General features: G+C 39.8%; 1 protein-coding gene across 3 annotated transcripts in view; it reads left to right on the forward strand.

Moving 5' to 3' along the window:
• Nucleotides 1-55: 55 nt before the first annotated feature.
• The window catches only part of tbc1d32 (TBC1 domain family, member 32), a 95650-nt gene continuing 68284 nt past the window's right edge, over nucleotides 56-27421 (forward strand). For 2 of the 3 annotated variants that reach the window (XM_004550653.3, XM_004550656.3), the window contains exons 1-23: nucleotides 56-134; nucleotides 746-908; nucleotides 1060-1224; nucleotides 5407-5584; nucleotides 5838-5909; nucleotides 6346-6471; nucleotides 6750-6828; nucleotides 7225-7328; nucleotides 7420-7481; nucleotides 7723-7867; nucleotides 8033-8092; nucleotides 9574-9667; nucleotides 10760-10897; nucleotides 12323-12412; nucleotides 14339-14487; nucleotides 14945-15072; nucleotides 15554-15755; nucleotides 19894-19973; nucleotides 20448-20586; nucleotides 22364-22451; nucleotides 23846-23964; nucleotides 25358-25477; nucleotides 25737-25825. In XM_004550653.3, coding sequence (XP_004550710.3) covers nucleotides 757-908; nucleotides 1060-1224; nucleotides 5407-5584; nucleotides 5838-5909; nucleotides 6346-6471; nucleotides 6750-6828; nucleotides 7225-7328; nucleotides 7420-7481; nucleotides 7723-7867; nucleotides 8033-8092; nucleotides 9574-9667; nucleotides 10760-10897; nucleotides 12323-12412; nucleotides 14339-14487; nucleotides 14945-15072; nucleotides 15554-15755; nucleotides 19894-19973; nucleotides 20448-20586; nucleotides 22364-22451; nucleotides 23846-23964; nucleotides 25358-25477; nucleotides 25737-25825 — 2579 coding nt within the window. In that variant the 5' untranslated portion in view covers nucleotides 56-134; nucleotides 746-756. The remainder of the gene's footprint in view (nucleotides 135-745; nucleotides 909-1059; nucleotides 1225-5406; nucleotides 5585-5837; nucleotides 5910-6345; nucleotides 6472-6749; nucleotides 6829-7224; nucleotides 7329-7419; nucleotides 7482-7722; nucleotides 7868-8032; nucleotides 8093-9573; nucleotides 9668-10759; nucleotides 10898-12322; nucleotides 12413-14338; nucleotides 14488-14944; nucleotides 15073-15553; nucleotides 15756-19893; nucleotides 19974-20447; nucleotides 20587-22363; nucleotides 22452-23845; nucleotides 23965-25357; nucleotides 25478-25736; nucleotides 25826-27421) is intronic. The other variant, XM_004550654.3, reaches the window with a different exon arrangement.

The raw sequence follows: 27421 nt of genomic DNA on the forward strand, positions 1-27421 counted from the left end.
CCGATTATCGTGGAGATACCATATGGGGGTCTCCCACAATGCACCACAGTTAACACTGGACGTTTCCATAGAGATACAGTTGTGGATAGCAAAGCGCTAGCTCGATGAAGCTCTTTTATATGCACAAAGACAAGGTGACTGATTTAAAAAGCTCTGTGCGTGATGGTTTCCGTTTGCCTTCGTTGCTTTTTAGTCCAGCTTCCGTTTTAGTTTAATTTTGGCACTTTTGTTTTTCAGCTAGCAGTGTTTCAATAATGGCAGCGTCAAGCTAACAAGAGAAGGGACACATTCATTGTTGTTAGCAGCAGAATTAAGCCTTTAGATTGCAGGACAAGATCAAACTGATTGTACCGTTATTTTACATTTAATCACACATTTACGTGGTGTACACTGTCATCATTGCTGTGATCGCCTGTTTTTCCAGATAGGTAGCCAATTTTCAAACCTGTTGGTGATGAAATTTTTTCCTCCTCACTAAATGAAACCGAGAAGGGGATAATGATAAAGGACGTACGTTTTAGTAACATGCTGGAGGTAGAAATATACACATGAGCACGTTTTGGTTCGTCTGTTGTTAAGTAACTTAATCTGTTATCTTACAGAGTATTAGTTTAGATAGTTTCCTGTTATTTTTCGCCATTGGATGAGCAAATGTGTATTTTATGCTTTAGTGAATGGAAAGAAAAATGCCTCCTTTAGTCTCTTAGAAATCCCTCTGAATTAAAACCTTTTGTTTTTGACACAGCAGTAGCAGAGATGTCTGAGTTTGCTGAGGATGAGGTGGAGTTGCAGTCCTTGGTTAAGCAGTTTCTGAGAAGCATCAGTGACAAGATCTCTAGTGCTCCTTCACCTGAATGTGCTGAAGAGATCCTTCTTCACCTAGAGGAGACTGACAAGAACTTCCACAAGTGAGTCCATCATCAAACACCATAGCATTAAATGTAATGACTGGATCTAATAAAATAGGCTTTGTTATGTTTCTATGGGTATGTGTTCTTTGTGTTGTTTTTAGTATATATTTACAGTATAGGTGTGACTTGGTTACTTCTCTTCTTACAGTTATGAGTTTGTGAAGTACCTCCGTCAATATGTGGAGAACGCTTTAGGATCTGTGGTTGAAGAGGAAACAAACAACTTGACCAGAGAAGATGGACAACATGCAATTGGCTCGGGACACGACACTCTGATTCACGCAGTGACACAAAGGACTAGATACTCAGCTGAGTGAGTGTCTCTGAATATCTTTAGCATCTTTTTCTATTGGCCCATATTCATCATGTTTATTGTGTTTCAAACCTACTTCATTGACCCTCCATACTTTCGGATATACTGGAAAACTCCAGAACTCAACATTCTTACTAAAAAGAATTTCAAATGCAAAACTTTGTTTTTTCTTTTGGCTGCACCTTTTAGGGTCGCCACAGAAAATCTGCCTCCATCTCACCGTATCACTTCCCTGATACCAGCTATCTACAGGGAGTGCAGAATTATTAGGCAAATGAGTATTTTGTCCACATCATCCTCTTCATGCATGTTGTCTTACTCCAAGCTGTATAGGCTCGAAAGCCTACTACCAATTAAGCATATTAGGTGATGTGCATCTCTGTAATGAGAAGGGGTGTGGTCTAATGACATCAACACCCTATATCAGGGGTGCATAATTATTAGGCAACGTCCTTTCCTTTGGCAAAATGGGTCAAAAGAAGGACTTGACAGGCTCAGAAAAGTCAAAAATAGTGAGATATCTTGCAGAGGGATGCAGCAGTCTCAAAATTGCAAAGCTTCTGAAGCGTGATCATCGAACAATCAAGCGTTTCATTCAAAATAGTCAACAGGGTCGCAAGAAGCGTGTGGAAAAACCAAGGCGCAAAATAACTGCCCATGAACTGAGAAAAGTCAAGCGTGCAGCTGCCAAGATGCCACTTGCCACCAGTTTGGCCATATTTCAGAGCTGCAACATCACTGGAGTGCCCAAAAGCACAAGGTGTGCAATACTCAGAGACATGGCCAAGGTAAGAAAGGCTGAAAGACGACCACCACTGAACAAGACACACAAGCTGAAACATCAAGACTGGGCCAAGAAATATCTCAAGACTGGTTTTTCTAAGGTTTTATGGACTGATGAAATGAGAGTGAGTCTTGATGGGCCAGATGGATGGGCCCGTGGCTGGATTGGTAAAGGGCAGAGAGCTCCAGTCCGACTCAGACGCCAGCAAGGTGGAGGTGGAGTACTGGTTTGGGCTGGTATCATCAAAGATGAGCTTGTGAGGCCTTTTCGGGTTGAGGATGGAGTCAAGCTCAACTCCCAGTCCTACAGCCAGTTTCTGGAAGACACCTTCTTCAAGCAGTGGTACAGGAAGAAGTCTGCATCCTTCAAGAAAAACATGATCTTCATGCAGGACAATGCTCCATCACACGCGTCCAAGTACTCCACAGCGTGGCTGGCAAGAAAGGGTATAAAAGAAGAAAAACTAATGACATGGCCACCTTGTTCACCTGATCTGAACCCCATTGAGAACCTGTGGTCCATCATCAAATGTGAGATTTACAAGGAGGGAAAACAGTACACCTCTCTGAACAGTGTCTGGGAGGCTGTGGTTGCTGCTGCACGCAATGTTGATGGTGAACAGATCAAAACACTGACAGAATCCATGGATGGCAGGCTTTTGAGTGTCCTTGCAAAGAAAGGTGGCTATATTGGTCGCTGATTTGTTTTTGTTTTGTTTTTGAATGTCAGAAATGTATATTTGTGAATGTGGAGATGTTATATTGGTTTCACTGGTAAAAATAAATAATTGAAATGGGTATATATTTGTTTTTTGTTAAGTTGCCTAATAATTATGCACAGTAATTGTCACCTGCACACACAGATATCCCCCTAAAATAGCTAAAACTGAAAACAAACTAAAAACTACTTCCAAAAACATTCAGCTTTGATATTAATGAGTTTTTTGGGTTCATTGAGAACATGGTTGTTGTTCAATAATAAAATTATTCCTCAAAAATACAACTTGCCTAATAATTCTGCACTCCCTGTATATATCCTCCCTTACTGCCATGAAATTCCTCTTAAAATAGAATTGCATTGACTGTCTTCTCCATCTTCAACATCATTTTCCCAATAAATTCACTATCCCACTGGGTAAATGGTCTGGTACTTCTATACTGCTTTTCTGCTTTGTATTTATTTTTTAAATTCATTTTTGCCCCTGCATCCTGTCCAGCAGTGAGGCAATCAGAATTGTTGTCTGAAGGTCAAGAATATTAGAATATTTTATTTTGATTTATTACAATCATAACGAAGAAGACCGGTGGACGGAAAAGGCGAAAGAAGTTGAGGAGAACGTTATGGAGAAGGATAGGGAGAGAAAAAATGAGGAGAGAGAGAAAAAACACTGAGAATCTGCTTCAAGACCTGGTGAGGGAAAAAAGTAACACAGCAGAGAAACCACAGCAACAGCTAACATATGCATAAATAACAGTAAATAATGAATAATACATTTTACTGAACAGCACACAGTACTAATAATACAAGATATTTTTAGAGGCAGCAGCCAACTACAATAGTGTGTCTGTGAGTATCTGTTTGTACACCTCTGTGCGTGAGCACGCTTGTGTTCAAAAGGTATCTTCATGGAAATGTCTAGTGTTTGTGTGGGACACCACAGCCCTGCCCCCCAAGGATCACCAATGCATTAGTGGGTGGGGGCACCAGCCACTGGCAGGGCATGTGGCAGGGCCATATAGGCCCCCACACCTGACCTGATACACAAACAAACAGGCATACACAGACACAAGCATGAATTCACTACCATGGAGACACGCTGAAAAAATGAATGCAGTACACACACTCCCCATACACACTTTATACTCTCAGGTCCAGGCACCAATGCCTAAAGAGGGGCAATCAGCCCCTAAACACAGGAGATGGTCCCTTTCGCTCTTTTCTGCTTTAACTGAGCACTTTTTAAGCGTTATCACACACACGCAGAAATCTTTCTAACATTTGCACACACACTCTGATGGAAGCGTATAGGCAGGCGATCAAGCTAGCAGCCTCCAGATTTGCATGTGACTCACTTTACCTCCTGAGCCACAACTACCACACACACATGCGCTCAGCTCCATCTCAGCTGTCCAGCCTCAGCTGTCCTGTCGATGACCTTCACTCTGTCACCTCTAGCTCCACCTCCTGACTTTTCTCTTAGCTACCCTTTCTAATCTGAGCAACATAAGTGGTCTTACTGCCATCTCATACTCTAAACCTACCTTTTTATTAAGGCTGCTACCTTAATTCTCTTCTCCACCTACTCCACCTTACCTGCACACTCTCTCCTTACCTTTTTTTGTGCACTCCCCATTGATTTGGATCATAACCCCACCTCTAGTACCTCTATTCCTTGCATCACCATTCACCTTTCCATTTGCCTCACTCGCTCACACATTTTTTTCTGTCTTGATACCGCTGACTTTCATTCCTCTTCTTTCTACTGCACATCTCCGTGTCTGTAGGCTCTCCTCTACCTGCTCCCCACTCTCAATACAGATCACAATGTTGTCTGCGAGCAACACAGTCCACAGAGACTCCTGCCCAACCTCATCTGTAAACCTGTCCATCACCACAAACAAGAAGAGGCTCTAGTACAAATCTGTGTCCTACATTTTCATATAAAGCTGCCACCGGTGTTTTTGTACACAGGGGACATTTTGGCACTTCAAAAGAGGTTTTAGTGAGATTCAAAAGATAAATGTTAAGAACTGAAAGTGGAAAATGGGACTTAAGAACCTCTGCACATGTCCTTAATAGTAATTTGTCAAATTTGTACAAGCAAATACTTGACTTTCTGCTCTTAGCTCATTTCTCATCCACAGTCTCTATATTTTACACTGAATAAGCCAACTAAACTCCACTGTTTTGAACCTGTCAGTGACATCTTGGGTTTACTGTTTAGAGCCTGGGTGTACCGAACTCTCATGGTGACTTTAAGTAGCAGTTGGATTTAGTTAGTTGTATTTAATTTCAGTTTTAAGAGAACTTACTGTCATGTGTAGCCATCTCCCATAATCCCATTCTTAGCCAAAACCCTGGATTAATGTTCTTTAATAAGAAGCTATCCAAGGCCATCAAATGTATTTGTGGTATTAAAGTTAAGTTGTCAGTTGGCGGTTATTTTAAAAAGTGGATAAATCTCATTTGTATTTACAGTATATTTCTTTCTTTTTTTCCATATTGGATAACTGCACCATCCAATCTCAGCGCTGAATTTCCCTGCTTTCAGCTATAAATTGATGCAGTAATTACCTTTCACTTGAGTTTCATATGAAGCAATGTTTAGGCTTGCTGTGACTCATGCAATCATATTGGTTGACCTAGTTTAGCTCATTCACTTTCTCTCTTTATGACAGGTACCAGCAGATGATACACACCTTAAAAAACACCATGATAACAGTTGTGGAGTCTTTAAAAAACAAGTCTGAGGAGGACCAGCTGAGAAAGGAGGAGACGCACCAAGAGAAGCAGCATAGGCAGTCCAACATCCAGTTCACTGACAACTGCTCTGACAGTGGCTCGTCCTTCAGTCGGGTTAGAGAAAACTGCTTACAAATGATGCCAATAAACGCTTGTTTTATTAATTTTTTGCCTTTATGTTGTATTCTGGCCCCAATTTCTGGGTGACATTAATTTCACAAGTTTCTTTCTTTCCATGATACATGGAACGGGGGTGAAAATCAATCTTTAGACATAGAGTGAAGCTGTTTTGAGAGATATTTTCTTTTTGCTTTTTGGTGAGTAATGACGCTTTCCCCCCCATTTCCTGTCTTTTTTTCATTCCCAGAGTTATGGATTCTTTAGACAAGAGCAGCTGCAAATTTTGGCTGAAAAGCTTGACTCCAGCAAGCCCAAAGAGGTAAACAACTTAGACATATCTTTTGGTTTTTCTTTAGGTCACTGGAGGATTCTGTAGCACAAATCCATCTTTCCCAGTTAGATGATCAGGTCTCTTCAAAGAGTTGCAGGCAAGAGCGAGAAAAATGTCCCTTTAATCTTTCCGTAGATTTCTAATCAGGGTTTTTTTTCTTTGTCTTAATCTTTTAACTTGACATTATCTTCACATTTATCCATGTTGGAAAAACTGGAGATGGTCTTGTTTAATTTTGCACTTAAACTGATTTTGAATCAGTTTGAGTGAAACGGTCGCTGTTTGTTGGCACAGTTAGCACTTGCAAGTAGGGTTGCAAGTAGACATTGGTTTGTGTAAAGGGTTAACCAGCTAAAAGGTTACGAACCACTCCTCAGCATAATTGGCAGTGTAGTCCAGGTGCTTGATGTGAGTCTGTGTGTAGGTGCGTTGGGAGGCTCTGAAGGTCCTCTGCCGTGCTCCTACATCTGATGTGCTTAGCTGTGAGAGCTGGAGCAGCCTGCGTCTGAACCTCTGCGTAGCTCTGAGCGAGCCGGATCCCGACCTCAGTGTGAGTCCTGAGCAGCCTCATCTGCACACTGCAGTAAAATAAGTAGCATTAATCATTTATTCATTAATAAATAAATCAATAATAACCATGTTGTTGTTATTAACGATTTTATGCTTTATAATTGAACATTGAAAAACCTGTTCCTCATTCCACGGATCCTTAATCTTCTTTCTGTTCTTCTCACTGAATTTTCTTATCATTTAGAACGTAGGTATCATTGATTGGTTATATAAATGGCTGTGAATGTATGTTCACGCGTGTCATCTCACCTCTGTCAGGATAATGCGCTGCGATTCTTTGCTAAAAGCCTCTCATCCTCTCCTCTGAATGTGACACGAGAAATTTACACAAGCCTGGGTAGGTAACTCTCAATGGACCCTTCTGGGTTTTAATGTAGTGTGCTGGACTGTTGTGTTTGAATTAAACAAAGATGTTTTTTAAAAAGTAAAATAAAAAAAAAAGTATATCTTAAAGGGTCACTTGTTTATTTACAGAGCAAATGAAAAGCAGCTTGTTATTCAGTGACACATGGGAAGTAGTTTTGGTTTTATGTTTAGATGGAAGGAGATGTTTGGTTTGTGGATTTTATGGGACAAGGTTACTTTCAGGAAATTTCCAAGCAGAAAATGCAACTGTACTAATGTGATCCATGTTACTTACTGTATCTTTGAGTGGTTGTAGCTCACTGCTATACATCCAAAATCCATATTATCTTGTGTGGCTTGTAATAAGAATTTGCCTTTGAATGTGCAGCTAAATCTGTGGAGTCAAGTTTTCTGTCCCATAAGCTGAGCTTTCCAAGTGGCTCAGCTACCATTGACGTTAACAGGCCTGAGATCAGTCGTCTCCTCAAGCAGGTACAGCAACTTTTCTACAAGAACTTCTTAACTATATCATGTCAAAAATAAAGTGCACACACTGTTTTTCTCTCTGTGTGTCTTGTTTCAGATTCGACTGATGAATGATTTTCAAAAGGAGGTGACTAACTTCTGGATACGTCATCCAGAGAAGTAAGTTGTCTTTATCTTGTTTCTTGATTGTGTGCCCAACCATCACGGACTATCCAGATGCTACTTTTCAAATCTGATGTATAAAAAAAAGAACACTTAGTACGTTTTTAAATGATTCATTTTAAGAGGGTGTGAAATTTGACCCACAAATACATATCACTTAATATACGTAATTATTTATAGAATGATGGAACGGACTGTGAACTTATTTTGTGTTTTTGTTTCTCGACCTTGCTTATAGATACATGGAAGAAGTTATAGAAAACACCTTTTCCCTGCTGTCCTTCCATCACGAACATGGCTCACCAGGAACTGAGAGAGTCCTGGAACCAGTTCACTTACTGGCTTTACTGGATGTAAAAGCCACTTGGTTTAAAAAGTGGATGGTGTGTATGCCCACAGTTTCAGATTTACACAGACTGAATTTTTGTATGAACCGCTGTGTTTGTGTATTGCATTTTAATGTTTTGATCTCCATCCTCTCTTGTTTATATTGCACTCTGTAACGTATATTTTTTCTGGTTTTCTCCTGGCCTCTGCCTCCCTCTCAGCATGGCTACTACAGCAGGGCTGTGATTCTCAGACTCCTGGAGAGAAAATACAAGTCTGTGGTGAGTGGTTTACTCAATAATAAGGATCTTTCACTGCTTTGTACTTCTGAAAGGTCTGAGACAAGAGGGGAGCAAATGAACATCAAAAGGATTAACCCGAGTCAATACTGGATATTTGAGGACAGTACAGATAGATATTATTAGGGATTTTTTTTTTTAAAGTCAATATCAAGATATTCTCTCTCACATGCTTTCTGTCCATATATATGCATATAGTTGGAGCTAAATTAAAAGGGAATATATTACCATCTGCTAAGCTGTGATACTACTCTCTGTGCTTCAAATGATACTGAGTGCTCTGTAAACACTGCTGGACAAAATATGTCTTTACAACATTTCTAACTGACCCTCACACATTTCTTTGCTTTGTGGTTGAATAAAAGACATTTTTTTTCTGTTGGTGCATATTTGACAACAAAAATCCTGAAATTATTATATCTGTGAGATAGTGGCTGATAGTATCAGGCAAACATTATATTGGCCTGGTTCTTGGGTCATCCAAAAGGCATCAAAACTTGCATCTAAAACAGACATTGTGCTCATGAGAAAGCAAAGCTGTGATTGGACCAGAGGAAACTGGTGAACTGATGAAAATCTTGATTTTTCCCAAACAAATCCATTTACCTGCAGAGCCCAAGGGTGACCTGTTTCCATATTGAAATGCTGTAGTCAGCCTCCAAAAGTTGATTCTGTTCATCTGGACGTAGCGTTTTCAGTGGGAGAAACGTTTCGCCACTCATCCAAGTGACTTGCTCATTCTCAGCTGACTGCAGGTTTTCCCAATCTTATAAACAGCACATTTGCATAATGACAGAAAATGCTACAGTCAGCATTTTCTGGTTTGGTTTTTGGGCCTTATTGAGAACCTTCTCCTAAATTCTACCTTTACTAAGATGTAAACTTGTTGAAAAGCTAAAGAGATTTTCCAAAAGACTGGCTGTATCTAACTGCTTCTGACACCTCCTATGAAAATGGTCCTGTTTGTGTCATTTTGTGGGGTGCAGGTGTAAATCACAGCCAAACAGTTCAGTGTACTGGTCTTTTAGACAAAAGGGCACAGAACAGGAGTGGCACTTTGACATTCAAGAATTGGTCTTTTTTTTTTAGCTCAAACCTCCCTTTTAACTGTGACTTTAGAAGAGTTACTGTGGAATCGCCGCTGAAACTTTCTCTAAAGAAACTGCCAATATCTTTCTGAAACACTGTAAGCCTAAATTGCTCTTGCATCGCAGGGCATTAAAATTCCCCACAGTGCTTGGATTTAGATTAAAAGCATGGCTTCTAGTCTTAAATCTCTTGATTGGATAAGAGGAGGTTGCACTGAGATTCTGACTGAATTTTTAAGTAATTGTTCAGTTTTTGGCCTGTTTATGACAGTAGTCTACAAATTTGGCAATGCACATTAGCCGTCGTCATTTTATTCAGCTAATTTAACATGCTTAGCATCCGAAGCAACATGCATTATATCTTTTCTTTCACAGGCTGTAGCAGCTCTTCAGCAGTGCATCAAGTACAATGAGTCCTGTGAACGTTTCACAAATGAGACAACTGAGTCAGGGGAGCAGCGGAGCATTGGCAAGTTAAAAAAAAACAACCACTCCCTAATCTCATTATTTCTTCATCAGGTTTGTGTACTCTCTCAGGCATATTCAAATACCAAACTTCACTCTGGGCCTCTCCCTGTGTGCTAAGCATCAGCACATTTGCAGTAATGCTGATTTAATGTGTCTTGTGAAACAAACCAAAAAATAAAACTCTCAGAGTGAACTACTGTGAAAGTCTAATGAGAAAGTAATGCTTCATTTGAAGCCTTTGAGTGTTCGTACCTAGACTTTGCCATCATTTATTCAGCTTCTTTTATGCACAGACATTAAAACATAGGTGGACAGAGGAAAAATGGTGGAAAGGACAAGTTATAACACTGACAAATTGGCATAGCAACACTTCAGGAATACATTACATATTACATGACGCAGTCCAGTTTTGAATGACGTTCTCAACAATGTGTACAAACAAGAGGCAATACTGGAGATTATCGACAGCCCTTTGCATCACCATTAAGTGTTTTTTTTTTCTCAAATTTTAGGAAACATTTTTTAATGAATTCCTTCTAACTTTTTTACGAAATTATCTGTTTGTGTCAAGTATTTGATAAATTAAAAATAACATGATAATTATAGAGTAACATGGACATGGTGCATATCCATTTGCAAAGCTACGTGCTAAAATGGAATAAACCAGAATGAATACAGGTGCAGATGGGGCATAAGGGAATGCAAGTGGAGCCTGTTATCTCCTGTAAGCCAGCTGGCTCCTTGAGACTGAACATTGTGACCTTGTCTTGGATAAGTTGCGATATGCCAGTTCCCTCGCCACTGATATAGTCCTCATAAAAGACATAGTTTTTTTCCGAGCTGTGCCTCTTTTGGCTTTCTGCTCTCTAGAGACACTGCAAGCCTGACACATTTTTTCACCTGTCAGTCTCATTGTAATTCTGAGGCCTTTGATATGAACAGTGTGAAAACTGTGTCCATCTCAGTGCTGCCACATTTTTTTTCCACATTGTTTTCTTCTCTTTTTCTCATTTTAGTTCCTTAAATCATCTGTTACAATATCAGTAATATATTGTAACAATGTATCACTTTGATTTTTCTCTTAATGTTTCAGGTTTGGTACAGAGGAGTGTTTATTCTGGAAAAGAGCTCGAGTATTGCTGCTTTGTTTACTCTCTGTGTGTCCTAGGGAAGCTCATCATCTACACCAATGGAAAAAAGCTCTTTCCCATCAAAATAAGGAAATACAAAGGTTTGATGGTGCAGGATTATGTTACATAACTCAACATGTCGTCTGTTGTATCATCTTGACACTGATCTTGAGAGTTTATTGCCATGTACAGATCGTCATATCTCCTTTAGTAGATGTAATCTTTATAGTGCAGAGATTTTAGCCCTCCACCCCACTGTAATTACTAATAAAGTTACATAATAGTTACATTTCACTTAGTCAGTTGATTAAAGCAGACTCATCATCTGACTTTCCTGAACTGTAATTGATTTACTAATTAATAACTCCTCTCAGGACATTCGTGTACAGTCAAATCACCCCTGTTTTGTAATTTTATCCAACATAGGTTACACAACTAGGGTGTTGACCAGCAACTCATGGATAATGACCACATCTTCAAGTGTTGACCTGGATACCCTATCTGTGTGTTATAGTTTATCACCTCCTAAAGCTTTCACTGCAGTTTTTTTAAAAACATGTACTATGACATTTTAAAATCTAAGTGCGGTATTCTACCAGGATTTTTTATTTTTGTATTTTTGTGAGAGCACCACTGACGCCAGGTGTTCACATATGTAGCTGTCTGGAGTCTGGAGTTCAGTATAACTTCAATTCACTGTCCTGCCACACAGTCGCAGTCTGTTCTGCCTTCAGATTTTTAGCAGTATATTCAGTGTTTAGTGTTTTCAGTTTAACATTTTCTTGTTATAGTTATAGTTTTATTTAATATAATGTATATATAGTTATACCATGGCGCTTTATGTACTCATGCTACGACTATACAACACTATAATAATAATGAGAAACCAAGCAATAAATTGATTCCTTATGAGGAAGAATTCGGTGAATGTGGGGAAACAAGAGAATCTCTTTTTTAAGAGTTCTTCAGGTTGTCTCACAGGTTACAGGGGGAGACAAAGATGTAGAGAGAAGAGATGAACATAGAAAGAAAGGACACAGTGTTTGAACTGTAGACCATCTGCACCTATAGGATGGTACTGGGAGATGAATCATTCAAGGTTAATGGCATGAAACAGATGCACAGTGAGAAAAGGAGAGATCTGAATATCTTTTTCTTAGTTTTCTTAAATGTTTTTAATTTTCTTTTTTTTTTCAGAACAAAGTCCTACTCCCAAATATTTTCTTTTATTTAAAGTTTTAGAAAAGCAGAAGCTCTCTTTATTGTAGTACGTGCAACCAGGAACTGTTGGTGATATTTAGGCTTGTAATGAAATGTCATATTAAGACACTTTTAAAAGTCTGTGGATACTAAAACCCACTGTGCACATAATATGTTAAGTGAACTACACACAAGGGGCTGATCCTTGTCTCTAAGGTTACCTTAACTTTTGATATGGACTATTTCCTTACCCACCTAATATTTTTAGTCGCTGTCTAGACACGGTGACTATCAACTGATTGATTGATTTATTATGTCTATTTCAGATCCTGTTACCCTGACAGACCTCGTTGTCATCCTGCTTAACATAATGTATAAACACCCTAGACCTCTGGACAGGGATTCCTCACACACAGGTAGGGCATGCATACGCACACGCGGGTATATAGTAGAATTTCAGCTTCCTTATTGGTCTCTGTTCAGATAGGAGAATTTCAAATCAACTGCTGAGGTAGGTTAGTGACCCAACGTATGAGATGGAAAAAGAACTCCTCGGGCCATATCTTTTATCTCTTAACCTTGTACTGAGTCGTGTAGTACTTAATTTGTCTCCTTGAAGACTTTATTGCCCCATTCATTCTCATGAATTACGTTAGAGAAATGTTGGTCCAGTGATCAATGTTGTTCCCCACCTTGACTTTGTCAGAGGGTAATCTCCTTTGGCTGAGACAGAGAGTCATGCTGACTAAGACAGATATTTATATTAATATTTTACCTGCTGTCTGATGCAGATCACATGAAGCATTCTTGAGATTGTATTTTGAGCAGCAATATGATACAGCACAGTGCACTCTGCGACAGATTTAGTCTCGAATGGAGGGTAAGATGTTTGAATTTAAAGCCCCATTAGGCTAAGTTTCCAGCTATAACACAAACATGACTTGTAAATCTTCACTTTTGTAATTTTCTCTTGTTACACAACATTGAACTCTAGTTATACGTGGCTTTTAATAGTCTTAGAGTTATGTGCATGTAGTATTAAAAGCAACAACATTCTTATAAAGATTGGTCCCAGATATTCATTTATGATCCTCACAGACATCATCTGTGTTCTCTGTATCTTTGGGCATGTATTGGCATATATCAGAAATAAAGTGCTTCTCAAAAGCGCTTTACTTGTTCCACAGTTTGTCATGTTAGAGCCTTAGTCCAAAATGGATTCAATTAATTTTTCACCTCAAAATCCTACACATAGTACTCCTTAATGACAAAGTGAAAAAGTTTGCTTAGAGTTCTTTTGTTTATTAAAAATATAATAACAAGAATATACCACGTATTTAAGTATCCACAGTCTTTGCTCGTCACTTTGTTAAAGCGCCTATGGCAGCAGTTACAGCCTGAAGTCTCTTTGGGTATGATGCTACAAGCTTGGCACATCTATTTTTTTTGCAGTTGCTCCCATTCTTCTTACCACAACCTCTCAAGCTCCATCTGGCTGGTTGCATTAGTACACAGCCATTTCACAATAGTTCGCTCAAGGACATTCACACAGTGGTCCAGAAACCACTCCTTTGTTATCTTGTCGTCCTGCTGGAAAATGAACCTTAGACCCAGTCTGTGTTCAGAGCCTTTTGGAGTACGTTATCATTAACTACGTCTGAACTTTTCTTCGTTCATCTTTCCCAGTTCCTGCTAACAAAAAACATCCACACCACCATGCTTCAGTGTAGGGATGTTATTGGCCAGGTGATGAGTGACACCTGGTTTCCTCTAGACATGGCGCTTAGCATTCAGGCCAAAAACTTTTGTTTCATCAGACCAGATAATTTAGTTTCTCCGGGTCTGAGAGTCCTCCAGGTGCATTTTGGGAAAAAACTCCAGGTTGGGTGTCACGTGTCTTTTACTGACTGGCTACTGTCTGGCTACTATATAGGCCTGGTGGACTGCTGTAGAAATAGTTGTTCTCTTGTAAGGTTCTTCTCTCTCCATAGAGGAATGCTGAAACTGTGTCTGTTTGAGGTGAAACATGAATTTAAGCCATTGTGGAATAAGGCTGTGATATGAGAAAAAGTCGGTGGATATATGCATATCTCAAAATAGTGGAAATACAAGTTCATTGGCCACTTTGTTAGGTACAACTTGCTAGTATTGGCTTGAATCATCTTACTGACATGAAAGCAGCACAAAATGGTCATTGATTGCATATTTAGGTGATCTAAAAGTGTAAACCTAGTGGGCAGATATAATCCTAGTGGGTATTAATGTAATTAGATGATTTCATATGCATTTAATTCAGCTAATTAATGTCGTTAAATGCATATTAATTCATTTACTTTCGGTAGGTTCAGACGTCCTGTCGCCCAGCACCCTTGTGATGGAGGTGCTTTGGATGCTATGTGAACAGACAGAATGCGCTACAGAGTGTCTCTATCAGACTCCAGTTATAGAGAAGCTACTAACTCCTGTTATAGCGCTGCTCAATGGACAGAAGGTCACAAGCATACCTACACGCACACACACACACACACACACACACACACACACACACACACACACACACACACACACACACACACACACCATTTGCAGATTACAAAAAAGGTTTTTGATTCATACAGTTTCAAGTGTAAAGTGTCCAACCATGACTTTCTACTCATAGTAAATAAGCATGTAAACTACTTTCCTTTTACATTTTTAGTGCAATAATTTTCAAATGGAGACTCCTCATCTTAAGAGTAACATAGCTGTCCTCTGTCCAAGGACTTGTCATCGTTCAGCCTTCCAGAAAATGGAATTACAGAGGCTTTGGTTATGAAATGTAGTAGTTTTTTCTTCAGTTCCATTATTGTGAAAGATAAATGTGTTATTTCAGTGTTGAGTATCTGTTCAGGTGCCAATTTTTCTGAAGCAGTTGGTAATTTTGTGTGTTTATTTTCTGTGCTTTGCAGGCTGAGTTAAAGTCTCCTGCAGCAACCCTGAGTCTCATTGCAGATATTCTGGCTCGTATTGCAAACACAGACAGAGGATTAGCGCTCTTCTTATTTGAGAAGAATCTCGTCGCAGCCCACAGTGAGAGGTGAGATGTTGTGATTAAATTCGCAGCGTCGTTTTGTCATTCTTGATAGTAATGAATAAATTACATTTTCCTAACTTAGCTGGAAGATTTTAATACAGAGTTAAATTTGCATAGCAAATCCTGCTTATTCTGCACCGAGAGCAGATTGGAACATGAGGCTGCTGCTGGTTTGTGAGCAGCTGGGGTTATATTATACTGCGTTATATTCTGTTGCCTGACAATGACTAGTCTGCACTGTAGTTTCCTTCAGTCTGTCCAGAAACACATTCTATTGTTGTGAATGACCAAGAATGTATTTACCAACCACCTATGGCTTCACTTCTGTATGCTAGCTCATTAAAAATGTGAGTGTATGAAAGTGCTTTGGAGACCTCCAGTGTAGGCATGTAAAGCCACAAGTTGAAATTGCTATACTTACAATCTAAAAATCTCATGTTGTGGCTCTATAATAAACATTGTCTTTTTTCACCCTCGTCTGCAGAACCTTTGCTGCTCATATCATCGTACAGTTCACCCAGAGGCTGCTCGACAAGGAATTGCCATCGTTGTGTGAATCTGATATGCCCCATTCATTATGTGGAGCCTTTATTTTAGTTTGTCGGCAGATGTACAACACCTGCGAGGGTCTGCAGGTTCTACGACCCTACGGCCTGCACAAAGCTTTAGCTGCTGCGTGGAAAAAGGTACATGTAACTAATTTGTGCTATTTGCAGAGACTTTATTATTTGACGTGGAGCTATTATAGATTCAAAGATTCAGGATTCAAGATTCAAAGTGTCTATTGTCATGTGTTCAAAGAAAAAAATGCATTTCTTTGTGCAATGAAATTCTTTCTTTGCTGTCCACCCACAGATGCTGATTAATATATACAATAGAAATAGAACAGACAAAATACAAATAGTACAAATAAATAAATGAAGACAGAAAAGGAGACAAAATATTGAAGTGTGAAACAGAGATGTGTGCAAAAGAGCTATAGGTTAATAATTAATACAGGTTAATTATTATTACTGTTCAAAAATAGTTCAGCTGTTCAAGAGTCTGACAGCAGTGGGGAAGAAGGAGTTGTTGAGTCGGGATGTTCTGGATTTCACACTTCTAAACCTTCGTCCCGATGGCAGAAGTGTGAACAGTCCGTGTTGGGGGTGTGTGGGGTCTTTGAGGATGGAGGCAGCTCTCCTCTGGACTCTGTGATGGTAGATGCTCTGCAGAGAGGGCAGCAGAATCCTCATGATCTTCTCTGCAGTTGTTATTACTCTCTGCAGGCGTTTGCTGCAGTGATGCAGCTGGTCAGCGTGCTCTCCACAATGCAGCTGTAGAACTTGCTGAGGATCTTGGCCGACATACCAAATTTCCTCAGCCTCCTCAGGAAATACAGCTGCTGCTGCGCCTTCTTAACCAGCTGTGAGGTTTTCAGTGTCCAGGTGAGGTCCTCAGAGATGTAGACGCCCAGGTATCTAAAGCTGCTCACCCTCTCCACTTCAAGGCCCCGGATAAACTGCGGCTGGTGAGGCCTCCTCTTCTTCCTCGTGTCCACTATCATCTCCTTTGTCTTGTCAGTGGTGAGGGTGAGGTTGTTGTCCTCACACCATGACACCAGACCGGCCACCTCTCTCCTGTAAGCCGCTTTGTCCCCTCCAGTGATGCGACCGATCACTGCAGTGTCGTCTGCGAACTTCAAAATAATGTTATCTTTGTTGAAGGTGACACAGTCGTGGGCGTACAGGGTCTAGAGGATGGAACTGAGGACGCAACCTTGTGGAACTCCTGCGTTTGTAATAATGCTGACTGAAGTCCTGTTGCCGATCCTGACGGATTGGGCCCTGCCAGTCAAAATGTCCAGTAGCTAGTCACGTAGGGTGGGGTGTAGGCCGAGTGTTGCCAGCTTGCGAGTGAGTTTGTGTGGGATGACAGTATTGAAGGAGGAGGTGTAATCAACAAAAAGTACCCTGATGTATGAGTATTTGTTTTCCAGATGGGAGAGGGAATAGTGAAGGGCAGCAATGATGGCGTCTGACGTAGACCTATTGGGCCGGCGGGCATACTGCAGGGGATCCAGAGTGTCTGTGATGTTGCTCTGGATGTAGGCCAGCACCACTCTCTCAAAACACTTTTCAATGATTGGAGTGAGTGCAACTGGTCTATAGTCATTCAGGCAGGTGGCTGGGCTTGTCTTGGGGAGAGGGATGATGGTTGTGGTCTTGAAGCATGTGAGGACAGTGTTCTGGTTGAGGGAGAGGTAAGAACCTCCGCCAGCTCATTGGCACATGCTTAAAGGGCCCGTCCCGGGATGTTGTCTGGTCCTGCTGCCTTACGGGGGTCGATCCTCCTCGGGGTTTTGTGCACCTGGTCTATTGAGACCACTGACGGGGGTGGGGGTTGGGTGGTCTGGGGGTTCTGGCAGGTCCTGGTGATCTGGGGGGTCTAGAGGGTCTGGGAGGTCTTGAAGCGGGTGTAGAATGTATTGAGATCATCCAGCAGACCGCCTACAGAGCTGATGGTGCTGGTGCTGGTGGTGGCCCTATACTCTGTGATGTGCTGCAGGCGTTGCTACATCAGGACTTGCCATCCAGCTTCTCTCTGTACTGCCTCTTAGCCACTGTGATGGCTTTCCTCAGTCCATACTTCGCAGCTTTGTACTCCATCTCATTTCCTGATCTAAATGCGAGAGACCGAGTACGCAGCATGTGCCATACCCGACTGTTGATCCAGATCTATATATTATTATAGAATAATATATGTAAGATTACAGTAGTGGATGCTCATATTATGGGCAACCAGTCAGAAGAATGTAGGATTAAAAGGAGGATGAATAGCTCTGTAGAGCTGTAGGGGTGCACCAAGGCCCAGTATAAGACAAATGAGGATTAATTTGAACTTTGAATCATGTGAAACTTTTCTGCCCAAACACAAAACCATGTGTGCTTGGAAATAAACCAAACTCTACACCAGCTTTTCTTTAATAAATCTTGCTTTGGTAAAGGGAACAGTTTATAAACACAGTGCAGTGGGGTTTTTTGGATCACAAATAATACAGCAGTGCTTTACTGTATGGAAAGTGCACTCAAGAATTTCACATCCTGCTGTTTTGCTGACTTGAAACAGTTTAAAGAAATCCATTTTATTTCATCAAACATGTTTTTTTTATTATTATTATCTCTTTTATAAGAGAGACTTGACCCAGGTAGCAGATAAGCTACATATCATAAATGCAACACATAAAACATTATACAAATACCCACAACAAAAAAGAGTAGTGTTGTATAAGGAAACCAATCACGTCTTCACCACAATGATACTGCCCTCAAAGTTAACAATAGATGTCGATTTTTTTCATTTCCAAGATGTGATTTAAGAAAATGCTGTTTTCCCAGATATGTTACTTTTAGAGTATAACTGTAAATATAACAAATCCAGGAGACATTTGCTTGACTAACTGAGCCATGACTGGATAAGAGATGATGGCCCAACTCAGTTTCTGAATCTTTTATCTAAATATGTAAAGGAGGGGTGTCTGTATGTAATGATCAGATCCCTGGCTAGAATATTTATGCTGTATTTCATTTACTTGATGAATGCCACGTTCTCGCTTTATTCAGTCAACACAGCTTGAAAAGCACCATCATTTCATGCAAATGGTGGGAATTAACTAACCTTTGTAATGTGCTTCATTTAGTTCTTGGAATGGTGTTTCTGACTCGACACAGCATCAGTTATCTTTAATCTGCAGTTTGTGTTTCAAAGCTAAACCAGAAAATATGCAAACAAAAATGAAGCTCTGCTGCAGTTCATTTACAGGGGCGTCATAGAGAAGGTTTCAGTGGCGCTGTTAGCATCCCTGGGTTTTTGTCCCAGTATGTTGAGTTTTTGGTTGCTTTGTGTATTTTCCGGGTTTTTCTTTATGTATTGATAGTCTAGAGTTTTGTTACCTAATTCTGCTCTGTGCTTTGCTTGTATTCTACTTCAGTTTTGCCCCCTTGTCTCCTGTCCTAGACTCACCTCCGTAAAGCCCCTGTAAATCAGTATAATCTCCATGTTTGGTTACTTTTCTGACTCTGTGTCAGTTTGTGTTTCTGTGTTCCTTTGTTTGTCTAGTTTCTGTCCTGTCTCCCCAGTCTGTCACATCTCATATGTAACCAGTAAATGATCGAATCCAATTAAGTCTGTGTTTCTGTTTTTTCTATTTTGGTTCCCGAGCTCCAGCAGTAAAGCTGTCTGAGTTGAATTCGTGTCTCCATGTCTGCATTTTTGATCCGGAAGCTATCAGCCACACCTTGACGCATAACAGGCAATCCTTCTGTCAAGCTGCCCAGTGACTGGTAGTGCCTCAGTAGCTGTGAAAGCAGTTCCGCCCCACAACCTACCTGTTTATTTTCAAAACATCTGGTATAAAAATTAACGTGTATGAGACATTGTTTTATTACTTTATTACTGTCACAAAATGGATCGTGTTCCTTTGAAAGTCTCAAACGCATGCCCATATTTGTTCAATGGAGAAACAAAATGCAGGTTTAATCCTGACTGACAGTGGGATCAGCTGATGCTCCATGTTTACTCACCTTCTTGTTTCATGTTAAGCAAATGAGATCCTGGTGTTTAGAGCACTTTTTCAGTCTGTCAAGAACCAAGTAAACAAATGAACACATTCTGTGGGATTTTGGATTGCTTAATTATTTATTTATTCGTTCTAATTTAAGGATGTAAATGTGGTCTAATATTTCAGGTGATCCTCATGTTCACAAACTCAATTTAATATAGAGTAATTAAAGTATGATTAAAGTATATTGTGTAATAATACTTTTTTTAAAACTTTATTTCTAGACCAGCTCGCTGTCAGAAAGGGTTCAGACTCCAGTACCTGGAGCTGGCGCTGGATCATCTACCCAAGAGCTGCAGAACATGTGAGGCCGCACATCGTAAAATCCAACTTTAAATAATTTTACAAAATGTCTATATTTATTACAGCAATGAATGAGGACACCATCCAGTAAAATACAAGAGTATTGGAGTTCAGCGGTATTTAATCATGTCTTTTTTTCAGTGTATCTTCAACAAGAAGCAATCTAAATAAAATACTATAGGACACCATGTAAAATCGAATTGTAATACAATAAAGTGACTCTATAAAATGAAATTGCCCCAAGAGTTTAATAAAGCAATATGAAACAAACTAAAAATGGATAACTAAAAGTAGAATAAAAACAACATACACAGAAAATGTCAGATGATATTAAATGGCTCACAGTAAAGTACAGTGGTATCTAAAAAAATGTCTTTATGTGTAAGGAATTGACTCCTAGTGATTTTAATATTGTGTTTCTTGCAGTGGGAGGACAAAGCACCATCATTTTTCTGTCTTTCTTGTTTGTGAACAGGCTCATTTGGGAGGAGACATTATTGGACAGTCTGTTGAATTTTGGTGCCACTCCAAAAGGCCTTCTGCTGCTCCAGCAGACAGGAGCCATTAATGAATGTGTCTCCTACATGTTCTCTCGCTTTACCAAAAAACTTCAGGTAATAATGTACTTAACTGTTCGTAGTTAATTTGTGGTAATTGTCCTGCTTGTGTTTCCATCATACTAATTATGTACAGTAGTGTATCTCCAGTTTGCGCGCATTTTGATTGTGTTAAGCTTGAGGTTTCCTGAGCCAAATGCTCTGTAGCAGCACTCTGCTGCACATTAACACAACTACAGTATATAAGAGTAAAGTAAGTAAGTAAAAGTAAGTAAAAATTTATTTATATAGCACATTTCACAGATAAAAATCACAAAGTGCTTTACAGTAAGATCAGACATACAAGTTAAAATTAATTAAATTAGTTAAAAGCCCGTTTGTATAAAAATGTCTTCAGCTGCTTTTTAAAGGAGTCAGTAGAGTCTAGACAGCGTAAAGACAACGGCAGAGAGTTCCACAGCCTAGGTGCCAGTGCCTGAAAAGCCCGATCCCCACGTGTTTTAAATCTAGTACGTGGGACCACCAGTAGCCTCTGACCTGAAGACCTAAGTGCTCGGGATGAAGCATGAGGTTTCAACAGGTCAGAGATATACTGGGGAGCTTCACCATGCAGAGCTCTAAAAGTTACAACTAAAATTTTAGAATAAAAGAGTAGCCACGTGGATGCTGCCAAATTCAAATGTAGTCACTGAGAGGCCAAAGTGTAGCAGTGACGAGATCAAGTGGGCTGTTGGGGAGTGGCATTATGAATTGATTTTCTCCATGAGATTCAAATTCCTCCAATCAAAACGGTGCCAGCAATGCAACGTCAGATTTAAAATAGCATTCTTTAAAAATTGCACGTGGTCACAAAACGAGTCATTGGGTTATAAAGGCACTGTTAGTAGTTTGAGGTTATCGTCCTGCTTTCATCAGGGTGGGTTTTCATGTCCTGATAAGCACTGCTCATGACATAGTTACATTAATGTTTTATTGCATTTTATGGAAATCCTTTGGCAGCCCTTATTGATCCTATCAAAGTGCCAAAGTAATTTCATGCCTCTCAGAATCTTCCGGGTCATGCTGACTTGAGTTAGAGAGATACAAAATGAATAATCACTGATGAGACAAAAAAAGAGAAAAGAGTGATTATTGGAGTGCGTACAAATATTTGTGCAGAAACTATGGATGCACATTGTATTAAGGATTTATGTTGTATTATTCCCTATGCAGCAGGCATAATCTTTGTCAGATTTATTCATTCTGCTGGCTCATGTCATCAATATCATAATTCATTCTTCACAAGATGTGGTAATTTGTTGATCCTGCTCCTCCTTAAGGCCACAATCATAATTCCCGAGGACTCCTTAGTATTCACAGCACCCTGCTCGACACTGAAACACACTTTCTAAGATTCAAATTGTAAACACACATACACTCAGGCTTGCTGCAAACCTTAGCTGATCCCCTGTGGGCTTAATTTACCGCCATTGTTTACGCACTATTGTAATTGCTTCTCTAGTTTAGCATTTCAGTTTAATTATGGCATGTAATTATATTTTGTCTATTTTTAGTTGTGGCATTGTGTTGTAATTAATGAACGGCCTGCACACTCCAAAATCAATTTACAATTTGATTTCTCCACAGCATGTTTAGCTACATTATGTTGTGCCTTTCCAGAATCCTAGATTTACTTACACATCTCCCTTTATCATACATTAGCACTACATTTGACCTAAACCTTTTCCATCCTTTTTCCAAACACTCATTCATTTTTTGCCTGATGAGCAAAAACTACAATAGTGAAAGGCTGAAAGATTTCTAGGGGTATGAGATTTCTGTGTGTTTTCTGTAGGTGAGCAGCTGCGAGAAGTTTGGCTACGGGGTGATGGTGACACAGGTGGCAGCAACTGCTCCGGGAGTTGTGGCTCTGCACAGTTCAGGTATTAATGCAGTTACTTGGACACAACAAACACTTGTCAGCTGTGATGCTCAAGGCTTATATTATAAGTTGTTGTTTTTGTGTTGTCGGTATAAAGGAGACTTCAGGCAGCTTAGGGAGAAATGTATTTGTCAAACTGTTTTTGTCTGGGTAAGAAAGAGTAAGAAGAGGCGTTTTCTTTTTTTCTTTTTGTTTTGGAAGGATTAAGATGGTGTGTGATGTGAGCATCATTCAGGCAAGAGAAAATGTGATTTTGTTGTCAGCAACACATTTACAAGTAGCATGGTGAATCATAGATAAATGGATTCACATATCAGTTGTATACTGATACTAGGTGTATCCATATGCAAAAGGCTCCAGGAAATACCGTACTCTTGTCAAAAGAGGCCAAAAAATGAAGCCAGTGAACAAATATTTTAATCCTGCATTCTTTCTATGGGCCAGAAGGGGCGACTCAACTGGTTATGGAAAAACAAAGTCTGATTTCTTATCAGCCCTTCGCATATAACAGCACCGCTGCGCTCTGAAACCTATTCTCTCTAATGACTTTAGCCACGCAAGAACAGTTCCCTGCTGTGTTGAGCAGCGCTGGCTGTGGAGCACTCATGTGTTCCATGATGTGACATACGTTTGTGCCATCGATAAAAAGGCTGACTGACAGAAAGAAGGATGACCTCAAAAAGTGATATAGTCCAGGCAGAGCTTACAAATTATGGGCCGTTTGCTAAGCTTTCTATGTGAGAGAGCCATTCTGTAAGAAAAAGACTCTACTGCTGACTTGATCTATGACCACTGAAAAACAGTTTATGATTTCCATCACTATTCAATCATTAAATTTTTTTGTAACATTACCTTTTTGTAGATAATGTTAACCTTCCAGTCAAAAACAATACTTTAAGGAAGGCCTGCAGTGTCATTTAGAAGTCTTTACTTCATCATTTATGTACTGTAGTGTATCCCCAGTTTTCCAGTGAGGGCTGCATACATTTTGGTTGCATTAATGTTGTTATCCAGCCGTTACGTGCAAGCTTGAGGTCGCTGAGTCCAATGTTCTTTAACAGCAGCACTCTGCTGCACATTTAAACAACTACAGTGGAAAAATATAGCCAATCAGAAGCTGCAAAAATGTAGTTACTGACAGGCCAAAGTGCAACAGAGAAGAGATCAAATGGGATCAAAGTGAGTGGCATTATAAATTTACTTCCTCCCTAAGATTCAAATCCTCCAATCAAAACGGTGCCAGCAATGCAACGGCAGATTTAAAATGCCATTCTTTAAAAGATCGCACACAATAACAAAGTCAATCGTTTATTTATTAAAGCACTGTTAATAATTTTAGTTGCTGCGATTTAAAATAAATGTTGGTACAAAACATTTCTCCATGTTCTGTCTCAGGCTTTATACGGGCCCTGGTACTAGAGCTGTGGTCTGTTCTTGAGTGCAGCAGTGACGACGTCAGAGTGGTCCGTCCCAAACCAACTCCCATTGACCCCATAGATAGGAGCTGCCTTAAGGTATTGTGTGTGTGTGTGTGTGTGTGTGTGTGTGTGTGTGTGTGTGTGTGTGTGTGTGTGTGTGTGTGTGTGAGAGAGAGAGAGAGAGAGAGAGAGAGAGAGAGAGAGAGAGAGAGAGAGAGAGAGAGAGAAAGGGAGAAGGAGAAACTTCCTGGAGCCCAAAATGCCCCAATTTTTAGATATCTACATGATAGTACAGACACAGATTTCTTAGAAGTTTTGCTTTTCCATCATGTTTTTAGCTCACTGGTTACAAAGGTGTTTAAATTGATTAAAATTAAATTGATTCCAATTATTATTGACTCAGAATAGTGGTCCATGTGTTGCTGTGATACCAGCAGCCATGTAGAAAACTGACTTGTGAATATTCATATTTAAGAAACTGGCAATAGTGATTTTGTTAACAAGAAAGGCTTTTTTGCTCAGAACTGATTGGTTTATGGGTGTCTGGGAAAATAAGCCTTACTTTCATAAGACTGCATTTTTAGTTATGTTTTTGGCAGAATTTCTCTCAGGAAAGCTTCAACATTTCATTTGAAGCTCCAGTGTGCGCCTGTCTGTGTGTGTCTGATGCTTGGCCTCTGACAGCAGCCAAGTCATCTCTCTCAGAGAGACTAGCCAAGTGAATACGGACAGCCAGTGATGTGTAAACTGTGTCCTGCCACAGGCGACTTTAAAGCCTGCCTTATCAGTGGGTTATACATATATGCTGAGCTCAAAGGAAAACTAAATATACACATACCAGTATTTTGGTGAATTAACTCGAGTCTTTGCTTTAATCTGTGCTAAGTACAGTAGGAGGTTTGGTAGTACATATGAAGATAAGGAAGTACACACATGCACAGAAACATCAGAAGACACATGAAAGTATAGAAATTTTTATTTTAGAAAAAAAAATCCATCGTATGTTGTTTTTTTCTTTACGTTTCTTTGAAGCTGTTTAATATAATCTAAGTTGTAGCTCGTTTGTGCAAATGACTGTTTTTTTTTCCTTTGATGCTTTTGATGATATGTTTTCCCTCTTCCACCAGACCCAGTGAAAAGCGCAGGGAGCTTTCCTGTAGTTTAATATTCTTCAGGCTGCAATAGGTTTCTGCTCAACCACTCTGCTCAGAATTGTGTATATATGTCATATTCAGTTTTGAGAGTGTGGTAAACCATGTTTTATCTTTGCAATCATAAATTCTTTTTACATTTTGTTTTTCTTTGAATACTACAGATAGTATTTGTCATATTATCTGTAGTGTTTGTAGTTGAATAGTGTTATATTGTTATTATGTGTTAGGATTTGATCAATCCATGACGTGCACAAATGCATTCACAGTGGTCTTTAAAAGCAAATCCATTTTTCTCTCTAACAGCTTCTGTATCTGTTTTACTTTCCTCTCTTCAGTCCTTCCTGTACTTGGTCAACCTCCTCTCTTCTTCCCAGTCGGTGTGGGAGTTGCTGGGCCGGCAGCCTTTGGCCAACAAAAGCGAATACACCCTGAGGGAGATGCCAACCTCCATACCTGTAAGCGTTTTTTTTTCTTCTTTTTTTCCCCACACACTGCAGTTCTTTTTTCATCCATCTGAGGGCATGTTTGCACTTTTTATTTGGCCTCCAAACACCACCCACACATTTGTTTTACTTCAAACGCATTCAAATAAACCCCCCTCACACTGAGACTGATATATGTTCTCCACCTTACACATTGTAAATTCCCACACTGTTTTCGTTTTGCACCCTAACTGCTGCATTCTTGTTCAAAGCCTCTCATTTTACTCCACAGGATTTGATTGACAGACTGATTGCCGTGAATTCAGATGTGAAGATTCATTCTCTCTTCCGCTACGAAGAGAGTCACACATTCGGCCTGAGGTGGGATTGATATTTTTTTTTTCATATTACTTAACATCAGTGGGGAAGCACACGATATCGGATTATCACCTGGTGACTGCACACACACTTCAGCCTCTGGCAATAGGAGACTGGCATGGTTCTTTATACTTTGATTACCCAGCATTGAAAGGCTGATGAAAGGATTTCTCTGGATAAGAGAGAAATAAGCTGGGCTGTGTGTGTGTGTCTGTGTGTGTGCTTGTGTATTTCTATGAGAGCAGTGTGAGAAGGGTGGTGAAGGAGTTGAAGAAATTTATATAAAACGAAAAGGTGTTTCAGATTTGATTTTAGTTTTAAGGTTCAAAGTAGAGATTGGCTTGCAGTAAAGGCTGAAGTTAATACTGAAATACTGAGCTGAGAGGATTTAATAATGCCAGAGAAAATCTGCATTTTGTATCTTATGGGCTAGGTGTGCATTACAACAAAGATGTGTTGTAAATGTGTGTGAGGAGAAATAAAGCAGTGTGTCTGAGCTAAAGAATGCTTTGGTCGTTACATACCCTGGTACATGCGTGTCTTTGCACAGTCCTCCGATGGCAGCTGTGCATCCCTTTTCCTTTTTAAAAGCTTTGTGAATCACAATAGCTTCAGCTTGTTTGGAGTTTCGCTGACTCACTCTGTCTGTGCCTGTCACTCAGCCCACTCCTGCTAACATCCTGAAGCAAACTGAAAGGAACAAGATGCTCTGTTCATTTACCACCTGGACTGATGGAGTAACTGACAAACTCTGTGCTCTTCAGTGGCTTGCTAAATTTGGTAAATATAGCCCTTTGCCTATAATCTGCCATGCTATTATTTAGTTACTAGAGTACTTGCTTTAAATCAGTGACTCTCAAACGTTTTCTCGTCTGCCCTACTGCAGAAGCTAAAAAACTTCAAGGCTTTTAATCAGTGAGCCAAAAGAATACATGTAAATGGTAAATAGTCTGGTTCTTATATAGTCCTTTTCTACTCTACTCTACAACTCATTCACCCATTCACGCAAACAGTTCTATACTTTCTATGCATTGCAACTTGGAGTTAGTATCTCGCCCAAGAATATTTTTGCCTGCAAAGTGGAGCAGCCAGGGTTTGAACCATTAACCTTCCAATTAATAGATTAACTGCTCTCCCTCCTGCAATAAAGCCAGCCATGTAGTAATATGTGTAGTATTGAAGTTTAATTTAAGTAAAATAATATCCAGGATTATAGTTATTTAAGCTGCTTTCACTTCAAATTTCTGCTCTGCTCCACTTTTGGGGCCTCCCCCACAGTTTGAGAACCACTGCCTTAACCAAGCAACATCTGGAAAAATGTCCTATGTTATTTTGTGCGCCTAAAGAGAGCAAGCTCAGTGTTCTTTGAAGTTATGCTCATTAATTGTTAATTAATTGTAAATGTTTGCTTGAGAAATTTGGACAGTAAAAAAAATCGATTCAATCATCAAAATATCTCTAATATAGGAAGTAAAGGCATCTTAGGTAGTAAAGGTTTAAAATATACACACACACACGCACACACATCATCACCTACAATGTGACTGCTTCTGTTTTCATTCGATCTTCTGATTATCCTTTGCCTGAAGGGATATGACA

This window comes from Maylandia zebra, linkage group LG15 (assembly GCF_041146795.1).
Source record: "Maylandia zebra isolate NMK-2024a linkage group LG15, Mzebra_GT3a, whole genome shotgun sequence".
In the NCBI taxonomy this organism is placed as follows: Eukaryota; Metazoa; Chordata; class Actinopteri; order Cichliformes; family Cichlidae; genus Maylandia; species Maylandia zebra.